Genomic DNA, 15,778 nt, shown 5'->3' on the forward strand with positions numbered 1-15,778 from the left:
TTTTTTTTTTTTTTTTTTTTTTTTTTTTTTTTTTTTTTTTGTGTGTGAAGCCCCCACGCCACCGGCCCGTATCTCGACGAATTTTGGTGTTTTTTCTTGCAATTTTTTTTTTATATTACTAAAATAACAATAAAAAAAATTTGTAAAAATGGATGTAAAAATGTTTTTAATTTTTTTTTATCTTAGTTTAAAAAATGCCTAAAATTCATGCGTCTACACCAGAATACTCCCTTAAGAACGGGTTTTTTTACTCACACTGTAGCTTTGAGCCCGTTACTTTTCAGGCTTCTTTGCACAGTCTTAACACCGAAATTTTACTTAGCGGACCTCTCTGATGCCGTTGTCAGCTTGCATTTTTTTTTTTAATTTAATGTTAGGTCCAAAGATAAATTTTTATATTTAGCGACTTATCGGTAAGAAACATAATTCTTTATATATTCTATAACGCTTTCCTTCAAAGTAGAATTTACAATTTTTCCATCATAAAACAACTAAAAAGTACCCAAACTGCTATATATCATATTTTTGAAAACAATTAAACTCTTTTTCGGTTCGCTTCGATTCAAAGAGTAAAGTCCAGTTACTTAGAAAAAAGGGTTACCAATTGGTAATTAATGCAACACTAAAGAATTTAAAATAGAAAAACATTGACACACTGATGTCATATTGATGAAATAATGACCAAGCATACATTTTTGAACACTTTTGTCTCTTTCTCTATATATGAACACAAATACTCCATACATAGTTATATCCACAATTCAAGCAATCAAGGTCATTACGTTCAGGTCACAGGCTTTTAGCTGAACTTAAGCAAAATTCGGTATTTCCAGTGGACTATAAATCAAATAACACGCCTTAAAGATAGTCTCATAAATGCCAAGTAATGAATTTTCATTAATAATCTGTGAATTATTCATTGGACTGAAGCCTAAACTGGCAGAGAATTATGAGCGTATGTGTGTGTGTGTAACTGTATGGCAGCACAAAGCCAACAACAATGAGCAGTGCGGGCGGCTGGCGAAGCTTTCGTTGCTGAGACTTCAATTTTAATTAACTTTTAAGCCAAATTTTGAAAGCACGCACACAAACACACCCGCACTTTTGTGTGCAGTATACATGTGTGTGTGTGTGTGTGTGTTTTCACAATAAATAGAGTAATAAATAGTGAGCTTGTCCATAGATTAAGATATTCTATTTACGTCTTTATAATACCTTTATTAGCTGGATTATTTCCTTCTGAAATTTGGAACATTTTCAAATGTAATTTTCGAGCGTAAACTGGTTAAACAGTTTTGTGCAGCTGCCAGCAGCACATGGCGAGAGTTTAGAAATTTCGACAAGCGGCTTTTTACAGATTCCCATTTTAATTTCACTATAATTATTATTTAGTTTGTTTACATTGCTTTTGTTTTGCTTTGGCGCTCATAGTTGGCAAATTTCGCTCTGAAAGGGGCGCTCACAAACTATAAAACTAATCCACACACACACTCTCGCAACTTTTATTTATAATTCCCAAAAAAGAGCGAACAAAAAATTGTTTACTACAAGTGCCAACTTTTAAGCCAGCTAATTGCAGTTTTTGGCGTAAAATGTAAATCTCTTTGAAATAAAAGCGCAAAAACAGAAAAAGAGTAAATGTTGGAAAAGCGTAAATATTCAAAGCGGCAAACACCACAAAATACATGCCAACACATTTGTCCTGGCACTTGCCTCCACGAATTTCGCTGCTGGCTCTAATCTCACTTCCTCGCTCTCTCTGCCGCCAACGCCGTTTGCCAAGCATTTGCGTTCGGCGACCGCCTAATTTCATATCCTCAAGACGCGAGCTGCGGTCATGTGCTGCTGTGGTGTTGAACATTTTTGGCAAATACTCGTACGCAACACAGCGAGGCAGGACGACGGGAAGGCATGAACGACCGCGCAACATACAAGCACATCGCCGGCTAACGAACTTTGGCGCGCAACCGAACAATTTCACTGCAAATCATTGACCAAAATGACCTACAAAAATCTACATATTTGAAACACAAACAGAAAGTGGCGCGCAAAAGAGAATTCGCCACAAAATGTAAAGAAAAGAAAAACCACAATGAATGCAAATATACACAGCAAATGTGTGTATGTGTGCGTATGTCCTTTCTTTTGAAATGCATCCTGTTGGGAAATGAACTGTTTAAAAATTAATTGTTAAACAAGACTTCACTGTTCATTTTATAAAAATTAAGTGTTGTCTTCGAAGTAACTACAAAAGTGCAATTATTATATAGTTGATTTGGAGTCAATTAGTAACTAGTTATTTTCGGACCAGTCATTGTAATAGAAATATGAAGATTATTACTATATATGGTATTCTTTATACAATTTAATATCATGGTAGAATATTTTCAAATCGCCCTTCAAATATCAAAACTGAATTGAAAAAAAAAACACATTACAAATCCTAGACGTGTGGGTGGCATACTTTATTAGAAAATTTTTAAATCTTTCGAGAAGTTTTTCAGCAGTGACTTCAATGCCATGATGAGTGTGCAACAACGCCAGCCCGATCAACTTATCTTGAAGCATCTCAGCCTCCTTTTGATACGGCGAAGAGAGAAAAAGAGCATTCAGAGATCGCATTCGTGACAGGAATTGTGCAGAATATGCGAATAAAACTATGAAGTATGGGATATAGGTCTAGTAGTAGATATACGTCTAGGTACAACGTGTCAATGTGTTTTTATGTGAATACCTGTCTATGAAGACTAAACTCCACGATGCTTTCTATTGCTAGAAGCGCATTGATCAATACAATGCGTTGATCAGCGCCCCAAAGCATAAATGCATTTTGCACTTAATTTTTGGTTCCAATTGGTTCAGGTGGATAACTCGCTGTCTTTTGACTTTTACTTCTGCCCTCAATGGCACTGCCAGTGATCAAGTTCACCGCATTGTCATTATCCAAATCTATCTATCAAGCAGTCAATAAGATTTTCTTTCTTCATTTCTTTGGTTTTCAGAAGCACGCACTTCTTCTGGAAGCAGCAAACTCAGTTGAAATTCATCCAATACTTGTCTAGAAAAGCACGTCTTCAATTTTCGCCGATTGCACCCAACGGAGCAATTTACACTGAGAGCCTGTAGTATTCTTCGCAAGTTTTCATACAGAAATTTTCGCGTTTTGTTTGCCGGTCGCAGCTTCTTGGTTTTTGATGAGTATCATTACTTTTCCCGTTATTTCCTTATTTTTCCAATCATTTTTTATGTTGGAAAACTTGGAGCATAAATCGCGGAGAATGTATCAAGCGAATATATCACAGATGGAGCTGAATACAAAATCTATCAAATAAAATTTACCCCCTCTGAATCCGCCATCCGTTCGATCGTTGAGCACTTCCAATAAGCACTTTTTGGTCTCTTCCAGCCTTGGTCCAGCCTCTTCCTGCTTTTTCTACCTCCTCAATGCTAGAAATATCGGCTCTTCTATGTGTCATTTTTTTTCAAGAAAAGTCTATAGACTATGAGCACCTCTGTGTTAACTGATTAAACCTGGTATTTACGTTCCTTGTCTTTATTTTCGACATAAATATCGAACATTCTTTGATCAGCATTATCAATCGATGAGCGTACAAATATTAGTTAATAAAATTGTTCGGAACTTTCAAATTTAAATATAATCAAATATTTATGAGCGGGTGCCAACCACTTTCAAAAAAAATTTTCTTGTAGGGGGTTGCAAATAATACACTATTTAGCTATGTTCCAGGCACTACCGTCTTTTTTTATTTATTTTTTTTTTTTATTTCGTTGCTGTCATATTTGCTTTGTTGTCTGGTTAGCCTTTTGGCTTGTTGGCTCCTTTGTAATGAGGTGTGCCATGCAAACGTTTAACGTTGAATAAAGAGAGTTGAAAAATCATATAAGTTTTATTAAAGCAATGTCAAATCCATTTTTGACTTGCCGGGGAAAATAATTTTTTCAAAATTTTATATCGTTGCTTTTTGTAAAATAAAGTTTCTTCAACAATTTTAACAATTTTTATGTGGAAAACATACAAGAATAGATGAATCTTAATATTGAGGTAGTGAAAAAAATGCAAAAAAAAGACGCAGGCAGATATACACACACTGTAATATTCTTCAGAAGGAATATAAGTGAAATCGATTTTGGAACGGAACAAATAGTCAGATATATTATACTTCGAACTAACATAGATAAAAATGTAACCGGAGTGCAAGCGATCATCTCGATATCTGTAGAAAGAGCGTGAGTTATCAGAATACATGACTTATAAAAGAAGAAATTTCGTCTAAATCATCTTATTGTCATTATTGGGCCATTAAGAACTGGATTCTTTTTTTAAGAAAGTCATATCTCAGAGAGAGATATGCGGAGAGAGACCACCGTTTTTAAGCGAACCATTTAGACGTTTGGAGTATGTCATCAAAAACTAAGAGAGAGTTAGGAGTTTTTATGCAAAACAATTGCGTTCTCACAAGGAAATTCGTTATTACGTTGTGATACCGTTTGTAAAAAAACCGTTCTTAGAATAATAAGTTTACGGCGTATCATAACTACATAAATGCCGGAGTGTATTTCAAGCAGTTTCACGCAAAGTTGTCTTCGCAGAACTCCACCTTAATCTTATTAGCTAAAATAAAACAAATAGAGGAACACACAAAGACATTTTTATGCATTTTTCCCTTGTCAATACTAAAGCTTATGTTATTTGCATATTTCCAAAAAATACTATAGCATAAATTCAATACATACAAATACAAACATGCAAACGCATGGATTTCCATAAAATAAAAACTTTTTTATTTTCACTTGACTGGATTTAACAAGAAACTCAAATGATGCTTTTGCAACTTTTCTTTTGTATATTTATTTTCAATTACAAACCGCATTGCAATGCGCATACACATACACGCATACATGCATGCACTTACAAACATACATAATAGTTGGTTGGCGCGCACAATATGCAGATACTCCACAACACACCTGACGAGCTCAAATCGTTGCCGGTCTTTTCGGTCGCGCGCTGTACCACATCGGATTTGCTTAAGTGCACGAAGAAATACACAGTTACATATGTATATAAAAACATATGCACAAGTGCGAGCGCGCAAACTAACAATCGATGGAAATGGTAATGGTAAGATGTCAACTGGAAATACCATCTTAACAGAGGCTTTGAAGCACTGCAAAACGCTCAAGGACACAGTGTTATCGGAGGACATGGCAAAGCCCACAAGCTCATGAATTGGGAGAGCACAATACATGAATATCAAAAGTCTAAAGAGGTAAGGGATCAATTTTCTTTTAGACTGAAGACAAAGCGCCAATGCTTTTGTTCTTGTACTTCTGATTTAAACTACGATTCTGAGAGATAAAAAAAATTTATAAATACATATAACTATATACATATATATGTATATGTATATATATATACGGCTGGATGTTTCCGGTGGAGTTTTGTATAAAATTTAAGTATTAATATAATAACTAATCACAAGGGTTGCCAATATTTGAAAATTTTCTTCGACTGATTTCACTAGTACGCGGAATTACGGTTTGGCAATTAGAAGATGAATATTCTTGAAATTTTCTCAATTTATGGTTTATGCAGCTAACAGTAAAAGTCTTGCTTATAAAGATTTTATCAGTAACTTATATATAGGTTAGTCGAAAAACCCGTTTCGCATTTTGTTAATAGATTTCATAGCAGTCGTATATCTCCAGCGCTACTAATCACATGTGTTGGAAAAGTATGATTTTATGCTTCATTTAACCAAAAAAAAAATTAAATTGAGGGAAGTTGAAAAAACGATACAGCTGTTCAAAAGTGAGTGATAATAATTCAGAAATTCGCTATATTTTGAAATTGTTGTGTGAAAAGGGAAGAATGCCACGCAAGTCACAAATGAAATTTCTGAAGTTTACGAAAACGATGCTGTACCAGTTCGTGTAGCACAACAATGGTTCGCTGGCTTTCGTCCTCGAAATTTCGATGTGAAAGATGTGTTGGTACAACATAAATTGTCTGTGAAAATTTTTATGGACCGAATTAACACCTGCGACTTTTTACTGAAACGAAATTAAATCGAACAATTTCTGAAGTGAATGGTAACAGAAGACGAAAAGTGGATCAGTTGCGACCATATTGTGTGAAAAAGGTCATGGTCCAAGCGTATTAAAGCTCAATTAATGGTCGCAAAGCCTCGAAAGCTTATGCTGAGTGTTTGGTGGGATTGGAAAGGAATTATCTATTTATGAGCTGATCCAGCCTAGTCGAACGATTGATTCGACATTTTAAGTAAAGTTGAATTCAAGAGAAGCCTGTCAAAATTATTTGTCGCAGTGGAATAATGTCTCTAGTGGAAAAATAGCAAAACCTGGTTGACAAAAATGGTACATATTTGGTTCATTAATGTTAATTATAAGTATACAAAATAAATTGAAGTATGGTTATAAATACGAAAAGACTTCTTCGACTGCCAAATATACAAAATTAATTATATAAATATAAATAAAAATCGAAAATTCTGAATCGATTTGGATGCATATTTCCTACAGGACTCTTGGATTTACACGCACTCATTCATTCAAAACTTGAGTGCCGGCGTGAGAGTGTGTGCTAGTCTGCATCATTTAGCCGTGACACAAATCGAAATATACAAACAGATTTCCATTTGCAGGAAACATTTCAATGTGAATGAATATATGCATTTGCCTGTATTTGTAAGCATGAATGTGATGCGTGGTAGTATGTGTGTTTGAGTGAGTACTCCTGCGAATGCAGTTAAGCAAGAGTGCTCTTGAATGTATGTGCATACACTTGTAACATAATACATTTGCACACACACACACGCACATGCAAGCCAATGGTGGCTTACAAATGTGCAAAGTTTGAATTACAACTGCCTGGCAGCTGCTGCATTGCACCTTGAGGCAGCGCCTATGGCGCGCAGCCAGCATGCCAGTGGCGGCGCGAGCGCTAGCGTCTGTGCCAAGCGGCATTCGCGTAGAGCTGGCGGGAATGGCGCAGCGCAGCTGTGGCAGTCAACCACATGAGTAACCACTTTTGTGCAACACAAACTGCTGCGCTAAGTGCACCGCACACACATTACCGCTACGCCACCACACACCACGCTGCCCTTGCCCATCCGGGCAAATGCAGATGCGATTGCTTTGCCAATGACTCGTACACAAGCATATTTTCAGGCGCTTATTTACACTTAGGCACTTACCGCTGATCGTGATGATGATGTTTGTTCGCCGTCGAAAATGTATCGAAAATGTAGTTGAGCATTGGCGCATCGGTCTTCTGCGGTTTGGGTAGAATGTATTTGCTCTCCACCTTTTTCGCTGAGCCGCGCTGACGCCCGGCCGTGCCACCGGTGGCGGCTGTTATAATCGCCTGTGACTTGGCAGTATTGTGTTGGTGCTCGGTGGCCAGCGTTGTTCTTGTTTTCGCCGTCGTTGTCAATGCAATGCGCTGAGTGCCAAGATGTTGCATGTTATTGTTGTTATTGGTAATGGTATTTGCGCTCTCATCGGCAACATTTGCATGGCTGGCTGTTCGATCAGACGCCGTAAGTGACGCGGACTCGGATAACAAAGATGCTGATGACAATGAGGCCGATGCTGGTGATGCAGCCGTTGCTATCGAGGCTGAGCTGGAAGATGTCAAGGGCGCATCCACCGCGATTTCCTGAGCCATGGCCGATATTTCCATATTATGGTCGCTCACGCTTAATAACGATAAGGACCTCAAATCGTCCCGCGTTTGATTATTGCTACTACTGCTATTGTTGCCGTTGATACTCGTGTTGCTGCTACGGCTGTTGCTATTGTTGCTGTTGTTACTGTTATTACTATGATTTTTATTATTATTTGCGTATGCTGTGAGTCTTGGTGCGGCACTCACGCTCACGCTCGTTGCGTCGTCGTCGTCTGTCGTATGCGTCAGCGAAGCAATATGTTCCGACATGACGTAATCCGTATTATCGATCTCTTGCGAATCTGAAATGCAAATAGACACAGTAGATGAGAAAAACTGTGAGAACATGTGTTGGTGCGTGAGTGATTGAGTGTGCAAAAAAAAGGCATGGAAGCAATTACGAAGTTGCTTAGGCAGAAGCCATCAATTGAGGTGTATGTATGTATGCGTAAAACGAAATATGTATGTTCTCATATATTCACCCATTTAACATTATATATGGGTATAAATAAATACGATAACCCAGTGAACCGAAAATGACTGCACAATTTTTTCGAATCAAGCCACGTTCATTTCAGTGATTGTCTCGGGTACTCGTGTTAGCAAAAAGTTATTAGCATATAAAAATAGCACTTTAAAGAATCTATACGAAAACTGATTTTAAAGACTTTCCAACAACACTTGAATTCTTCAACGGCCACGTCTTTTTCTGAAATATTTTCACAATGATGTGGATAAGAAAGCAACGGTTTCGGATGCTAAATAAAATGCATTACTTATACCTTCAAACGCCGTGCTCTGGAAGAAAAACGCCTTCAACAGATCAGTTTAGTTAGTAATTTTAAGACAGTTTTTCAACCTTTTTGGAGCAAGCCTTTTTCTGAAAAATTCCAAACCTTTACCCGAACCTGTATCGGTCATTTTATCCCTTTTCGATAAACTGCCTAAACATCAATTGGTCTAAATTAGAGAATAAGTGAGAGAATTTCAGCGAAATTTGGTAATTTGGTAAATAATCTATCAATAAAAAAATCAACATCGGTTTCACCGAAGCTATAATACCTTTCACAAATACGAAGGGTTCCTTATAAGAACTTGACAGCGATAGTGGTCTGAAGCCCCCAAATATTAATGATTTCTAGAAGCCTGCTTAATGGGTTTTTATTTAAGAGTTTCAAGAGGAAGTTAGAAATATATCAGGAGATTCCTAGTTTGGAATTGTTGAACATTGTTGGGTGAAACTTGAAGCAGAAAATCGCCAAGATCTTAAATCTCTGATAGCATATAAGAGCGTAAATGCACCTCTGATCTGATATCATTACTGAAAAATATAACATTAACTTGAAGAGTAGGAGTCTAAATACTTTTGTTTGAAACGAAAAATGCTTTTGCGAAATCATAAGTTGGCCTTAAGTATAAAACTAAAACAAAAGCATTTAAAACTATTCAGTTTCTTAATGTTTTGTGGTATATCTAGCCATAAAAAACGCCACAAAAATTGGGTACTTTCATATTTGTGAAGAAAAGATGTATTAACACACGCCTACACATACCCAAAATATGCAATCAAGCTAAAAAACTCATACACACATACTCACACGAGCAAGGAAATACTATGCTTTTTATGGGTGGTACACAAGAGACAAATGGTTAACTGTAATTGATTACCATATCGGATAACGCTCTTTTTGAATCCCAATTTTCCAAGAATTAGTCTCTGCAGACCAAGCAAAACACGGGCATGCCAGACCCTTGCAATGACATATTGAATGTGAATTGATGACCATGCAAAAATGAAAATGGATCAGATGAAAACAACACTAATTACGAGCTATTCACTGATGCATTAACATAAATTATATGACCTTCGCTGAAAAGCGCCAAAAAAAGGTGAATTTGAAAACAGTTAAGAAAAAGTGCAGACCGAAAAACGGAAAATAAATGGAAAATTATGCGAACACTTCTTTCATTTTGTTTAAAAGTTAATGTTAACTATTAAATAAACACCAGACTGTCTGCTGCAAATCGATGTATGTCAATAAGTCACGACTATTAATCCTCATTGCCGCATAATTAATTACAAACTAAATAAAGCGATAAATTATCATTTTGTTGCTGATTGATAGTCATTTTACAGTAATTTATAACTGCTTTCACGCAGCGCAATTAAATTAAATTCGTTAAGTTGTCGTCAAAGAGCGTGCTTCAATGCTGTATGCTGAACAATCACTGGAACTCAGTCATATGTGGTCAAACATTAAGCGCCAATCAATCTTGGCAATTAATAATAAATCAAAATAAATCATACTTCATTATTTCCAATAAAATTTCCATGGCAATAATTATAAATTAATTAAATTTTTTTTTCTGCCTAATCAGCTGTCATACCGTTTAATCTTTATCCATGTATTATAATTAATATTAAAGATCCGGAAATCGGAAGCCATTAATCATATCATAAATCATAAATCTTAAATTTTAAGTTTTAAATTTTAAATCTGAAATCATAAATCATAAATTTGTTATCAAATTTGCTCATTATTTACTAAAATAGATTGCAAATAAAATGTATTAAAAAACCAAAAAAATAAAAATAAAATAAAAAAATATAAATCTCAAATCTTAAATCTTAACTGTTAAATGTTAAATCTCAAATCTCACATCTCAAATCTCACATCTCAAATCTCAAATCTTAAATCATAAATCATAAATCACAAATTTTATATCATAAATCATCGTCATAAATCATATCAGTACAAAAAAAGTGAAAGCATGCTCACAAATACGCCCTATTTTACTTAAACTTAAAAGCATTAAAAAATAAAACAATTCTCTGATTAAAAAAATTAACACTCTTTGGCTTAATCATTCGGCAACCTGCCTTCGAACGCCGGCACCCACATGTCTTGCTCTGCACAAAGCACCTGCAACTCATTTTCATTTTCGTTAATGGAGGGAGCTGCGAACAAACTTGAGGGGTGAATATTTTCAAGTATTAAAATATCAACTTTTCTACAATAGCAACCAATTTGCCTTTCTCGTATGCAATATTTTTCCGACCGTAAATTCAAAACATCGAACCATAAAATTCGAAGTCGACGAAATGAAACCACCTGTGCCTCAAACACATGCGCAGCACACAAAGTTGAAACATGTGAAGGAGGCAATGCAACAAACAGCTGGAGTACATATGCACTTATGCAAATATATATGCCCGGTGTGTGTGTATATACCATATTTGTGTACCTTTGGTTAGGAAGCAAATGTTTTTACACAAAATTGCATGAAAAATTGCAAAGAATTTAGGTTTACTAATAGCAACACATGTCCTTGCATTCATGGGTATGTATGTGTGTTGGCATTTGCTTTTATTTATGTAGGTGAGTGTGTGTGTGAGTAAATGTTATGTTAAATTTAGTACTAAAGTGACAATTTGGCTTTGACTTTGGAAGCCTTAAAATACCTCTCCTGCTAACTGTTGGTGTGTGTGTAAGCGAAAGCATTTATTTACCGTTATATCTATGTGCGTAGTAAAGGCTTTTGGTAGGAAGTTACTTTTGTGATGTTTACGTTGCATTGAAGCTTTCAAAAAGAAACTAGAAAACGAAGTAAAAACAAATACTCGAGGTATTTTTCGCACAAATAAATATTTATAAGTAAGGCTATGCAGTAGAAAACAGGAAGGTTAAAAATGAAGAAAATCAGTGTTATTGCAATTTAGCAGGCTTATGCAAATAAATAAAATGAAAATGACTAAAAGACGCTATATGACTTACCGATTAAAATCAATTTTTATACTCTTTTATGCTTTAAAGCTTAGGTTCACTTCCCACCGAAATTTAAAACTGCGTCCCGACGTGTTGTACTCATTCGCACAAGCGAGTTGAAAAGCAACAAGAGTAAGTACCGCAAAATTTTACACCAAATTGCTTAAAGCTGTAATCAATCACCAAAGCTAACTGATGTGTCCATACAAACTCTAATATATTTTGTTTCAAAGTTTTTCAAACAGATCCGCTTATCGAGACTTCTTTGCAGAACCTGCCAATTATTATATGCACCTAATAATATTTTTTGACATTTTCATAATTTGAGAGTTTACCCATGTATGTACACGTACATACATACTTCTATGTATGAATAAGTGTTGGCAGAAATTTCCACGACAACATTTTAATTGAAAGTGAGAGCGAAAGTAAATACAACTTTATCCTTCATTTCTGCATACATGCTTTAATAAAAATTAGCCTTATTGCTACAAAGAAACTTTTAATGAAGGTCACCGTGAGCGCCATACACACATATAAATGAGTGTATATATGTGCATGTTTACAGCAAATTTGGGGCATAATTGAGTTACGAGCCAATAGCAGCGCCACTGACAGACAACAACAGTATGCCGAGGCAAAAACAAAAAAAGGAAAAAGAAAAGCGTACAAAAATTAATTTTAATTGAACTTTGACCGTGGACGTTGTACATATATAGAATTAACGGCAAAAAATGAGGGCGAAATATGTAAGTAAAATTATTTTGCAACTTTTGCGAAGAACAGAGGCGCCAATGCAAATGGTCACGCTGAGAAGTTTCACTAATAGCAGCACAAGATGCTACTGAGTGCTCCATTCTTGTAATAGTAATGGTAATGCAGCTAATTATGCATAAGTAGCAAACAACTATATGTGAACACTTCATTCCAATTGCGGCAAATCAAACTGCTGGAACAGTTACTTAGATCGAGCAACTTTCACAGACAACCCCAGATGTTGCTTTAGCAAGATGTGGCGTGTTTCGGTGGCACCAGGCCGTTTTGGAGGGCCGGGAAGAGGTCGCTGATGAATGAGCAAATCCAATGAGAAAACTATGCTCATTGTCTTTTTTGACATTAAAGGCATCGTCCACCATGAATTTTTTCCTCTTGGGCGAACCGTTAACGCCAAGTTTTGCGTGGAAGTACTCAAGAGACTCAAACGAAGGGTCAATCGGGTCCGACAAGACGTAGCAGTCGATTGGAAGTTGCACCACGATTACGCCACAGCTAACCGCCTTTCTTATGAACAGCAATGTAAGTAACCAAGGCCGGTATCGCAACGATTGCTCAGCCACCCTACAGCCCAGAAGTGACCCCCTTTTTTATTTATCTGCGTGAAAAGGCCGATGAGAGTCAAGCATTTGAGACGACAGAGACGATCCAAACAGCATGCACCTCGGCTCTCAAGGCTATTCCGGAGAATGCCATCAATGCCAGATTCAATGCTTGGTAATCGCGCTGCACCGACGGACAAGGAGTATATTTTGAATGTTTTTAAAGAATTGTAACGATTGGCTCAATAAAATTTTTAAATCGACTCCGTCCTATTACTTTTCGGACAAATACTGTATGTGTAAGAGCTGTTCACTATATCAAAGGCAAGTCCACTTTCATACCGTGACTATCATTAATCAGTCTTTGAGTTCGAAGCATAATACCATTAAGCTTCAAGAGAAAGTTATAGCAAAAGAAAGGAAAATTTCATAAACAAAAAATAAATATTTGAAGTGTTCACAACATTCATTTGAGGAGAATAGCTGGTAAGTAGAATACTCTAAGCAAGAGGAATCCTTAGGGTTACAATTTGCATCAATAACTTTTAATCAGCTTCTTCATGATCAGTTGTTTCTAGATCTTTCAGGAGACTAACAACTTACATATCGTATGTTTCTTGGAATCTTTTCCGGAATCCACTTCTAGCAGGGCTTATCCGACATTTAAAGTTGTAATGCTTTGTGTTCGACGGATGGTAAAGAAGTCTTAGAGTAGAATGCCTTTCCGCACATCTTGTATTTTTTATTAATATTCAAAATTTAACTAAGAGCTCTCTACTAGTGACAAATGATAGCAGCAGCCTACTTGTAAGTAGATACCACAAAACTCGCCTCAAGCGCAAAATGAAAAAAAAAGGACTGAAATAAACAAACAATTTCGGAAATAAGATGCCACAAGCAAATTCACTTTGTTACACATGCATATTCAAATTTTTATTAACCAACATTGCCTTCCTTCTAAGAATAGCCACACCCATAGAAAATCAATCTGAAAAGGCTTCAGCTAATCCCTAGTAAATTAACATAATTTTATAAGATAAATCCGAACACTGACCAATAAAATTGAATAAATTTGCCTGTAACTAAAAAGTTTTAATTCAAGAGAAGCAAATTTGTTCACCAGCCAATGCTGTGTACAAATCTCTTCCTCAAATATTCTAGGAATTTTGTATTTCCATCTAGGAAACTCATAAATAACACAAAAGCGAACTTTGCTAATAATCTGGAGATAACTAGAAAGTAAAAAGGAAAATATTTTCCCTTTAAAAATGATAAACCGCCGAGCACATAAACGCTATCTATATTTTTATGCTAGCAATATTTCGACATGGTACATAACTTATATGGGCCCAGCTGCTGCCCGAAGTGCTCATATATGTGTACGAGTGCTTACATTAGACTTTAATTGGGTATCCAAACTCGCGCGTACAAATTGCACATACGAAATGTCGGTGTATTGGCCCTGCCACAGACATGTTTACATCACATGGGGACGTATACATGTAAAGGCGGTTACAGATGGATTCAACATTTTTGCTCGCATTACATCGAGATACGGAATCAAATTTTCTTTCATCACGTTTCATCAGAGTATTTTGTTGCAACAGATTAAAATTTTTAATTACTAACTCAATAAACCCAACAACATGTAGCAGTACGATGAAACCCTGTTGGAGCACTCAGGCGTAATGCGTGCAAATGTTTGAGGATTGGTATTTTGAGGAAATTGTGATATAATTCTGCAAGAAAGGTTCGTTGGAAGATTTATGGTCCTTTGAGCATTGGCAACGGGGAATACCGCAGTCGATGGAACGATGAGTTGTACGATATATTCGAAGACATTGACATAACTCAGCGAATTAAGAAACAGATCAGTCGTCCGAATGGAGGAAAACACTTCAGCTTTGAAGTATTCGGCGCAGTACCCGCCAGGGGCAGGAGAGGAAAAGGAAGACCTCCATTCCGTTGGAATTATCAGATGGTAAAGGACCCGCCTATACTGGGAATCTCCAATTAGCGCCAAACAGAGAAACGGAAGAACGACTGGCATCAATTATGTCCGGTCTTTTATAATGGAAACTTATAACCGAGTGGTGGACTTGACTTGACACGTGGAAAAAGTCTACAATGAACCCATATTAAGCACCAAACCATCTCGGCAAGCCCTCTCTACTAGTATGAACAATAGTTCCAACATGTAAGCTCTGATTTCACGAACATATGCCAGGCCGCACATCCACGAGGGAATATTTGTGTCAATAGGTGACTAAATTGGTAAATATCCGTATGCCAGCATATGCATGTATGCGTGTGCGTGTGCGTGTGTGTGCAAATGTGAATGGGTGCCATTTGGCTGAGCTATCGAATATCGAATGTCGAAGCAGTTGAATGGAGTATGTATCCTCCACATTTACCACAGCCAGCTGCTTAATTTGTGGCGGCAACCGGCAAGTGCACATGCATACACACATACATCCGCACACACACAACCTTACATGAGATTAAACCGGCGATATCATGGCGAGCATTTCAGGCGAACGAGCGAATTAATGCTGAAAGCTAAAACAGATAATGACTGTTGAATGAGTTTAGGATTTTGTCGAGAATTTTACAATATAGACTAGTATATTGCTTTTGCTGTTGCTGCTCCTTGCCTGACGCCAGTAGACTGCACTGCAGCACACGTGACGATTACTTGATCTCATTGGAAATTAGTAATACCCGAAAGTAATTATCGCCGACCATTAACTAAATGTGCATACTTTCACACAGTCAAACACAAAGCCGTGTTTTCAAAATGGAGAGTATAATAAAATAAAGAAGGAGATCGAGGTAATGGAATTTTAATTTTTGCTGGAGAAGTAGAGTATTTGATAAACTCGAGAATTAAGTGCTGATGAAAAACTGATACGGACAGATATTTATTGAAATATTTGTGCACTCGTAAGTATTTTTATTATTTTTCCTGTTAATTATTATTATTT

General features: G+C 36.5%; 1 protein-coding gene across 2 annotated transcripts in view; it reads right to left on the minus strand.

Annotated features, from left to right (window-relative positions):
- Positions 1-15,778, minus strand: part of LOC108978159 (dual specificity protein kinase splA) — a 91,330-nt gene that overhangs the window by 25,955 nt on the left and 49,597 nt on the right. For both annotated transcript variants that reach the window (XM_018948303.1, XM_018948304.1), the window contains exon 3: positions 7,239-8,013. In XM_018948303.1, the coding sequence (XP_018803848.1) occupies positions 7,239-8,013 (775 nt within the window). The remainder of the gene's footprint in view (positions 1-7,238; positions 8,014-15,778) is intronic.

This window comes from Bactrocera latifrons, unplaced genomic scaffold, assembly GCF_001853355.1.
Source record: "Bactrocera latifrons isolate USDA-ARS-PBARC rearing strain unplaced genomic scaffold, ASM185335v1 scaffold_118, whole genome shotgun sequence".
Taxonomy (NCBI): Eukaryota; Metazoa; Arthropoda; class Insecta; order Diptera; family Tephritidae; genus Bactrocera; species Bactrocera latifrons.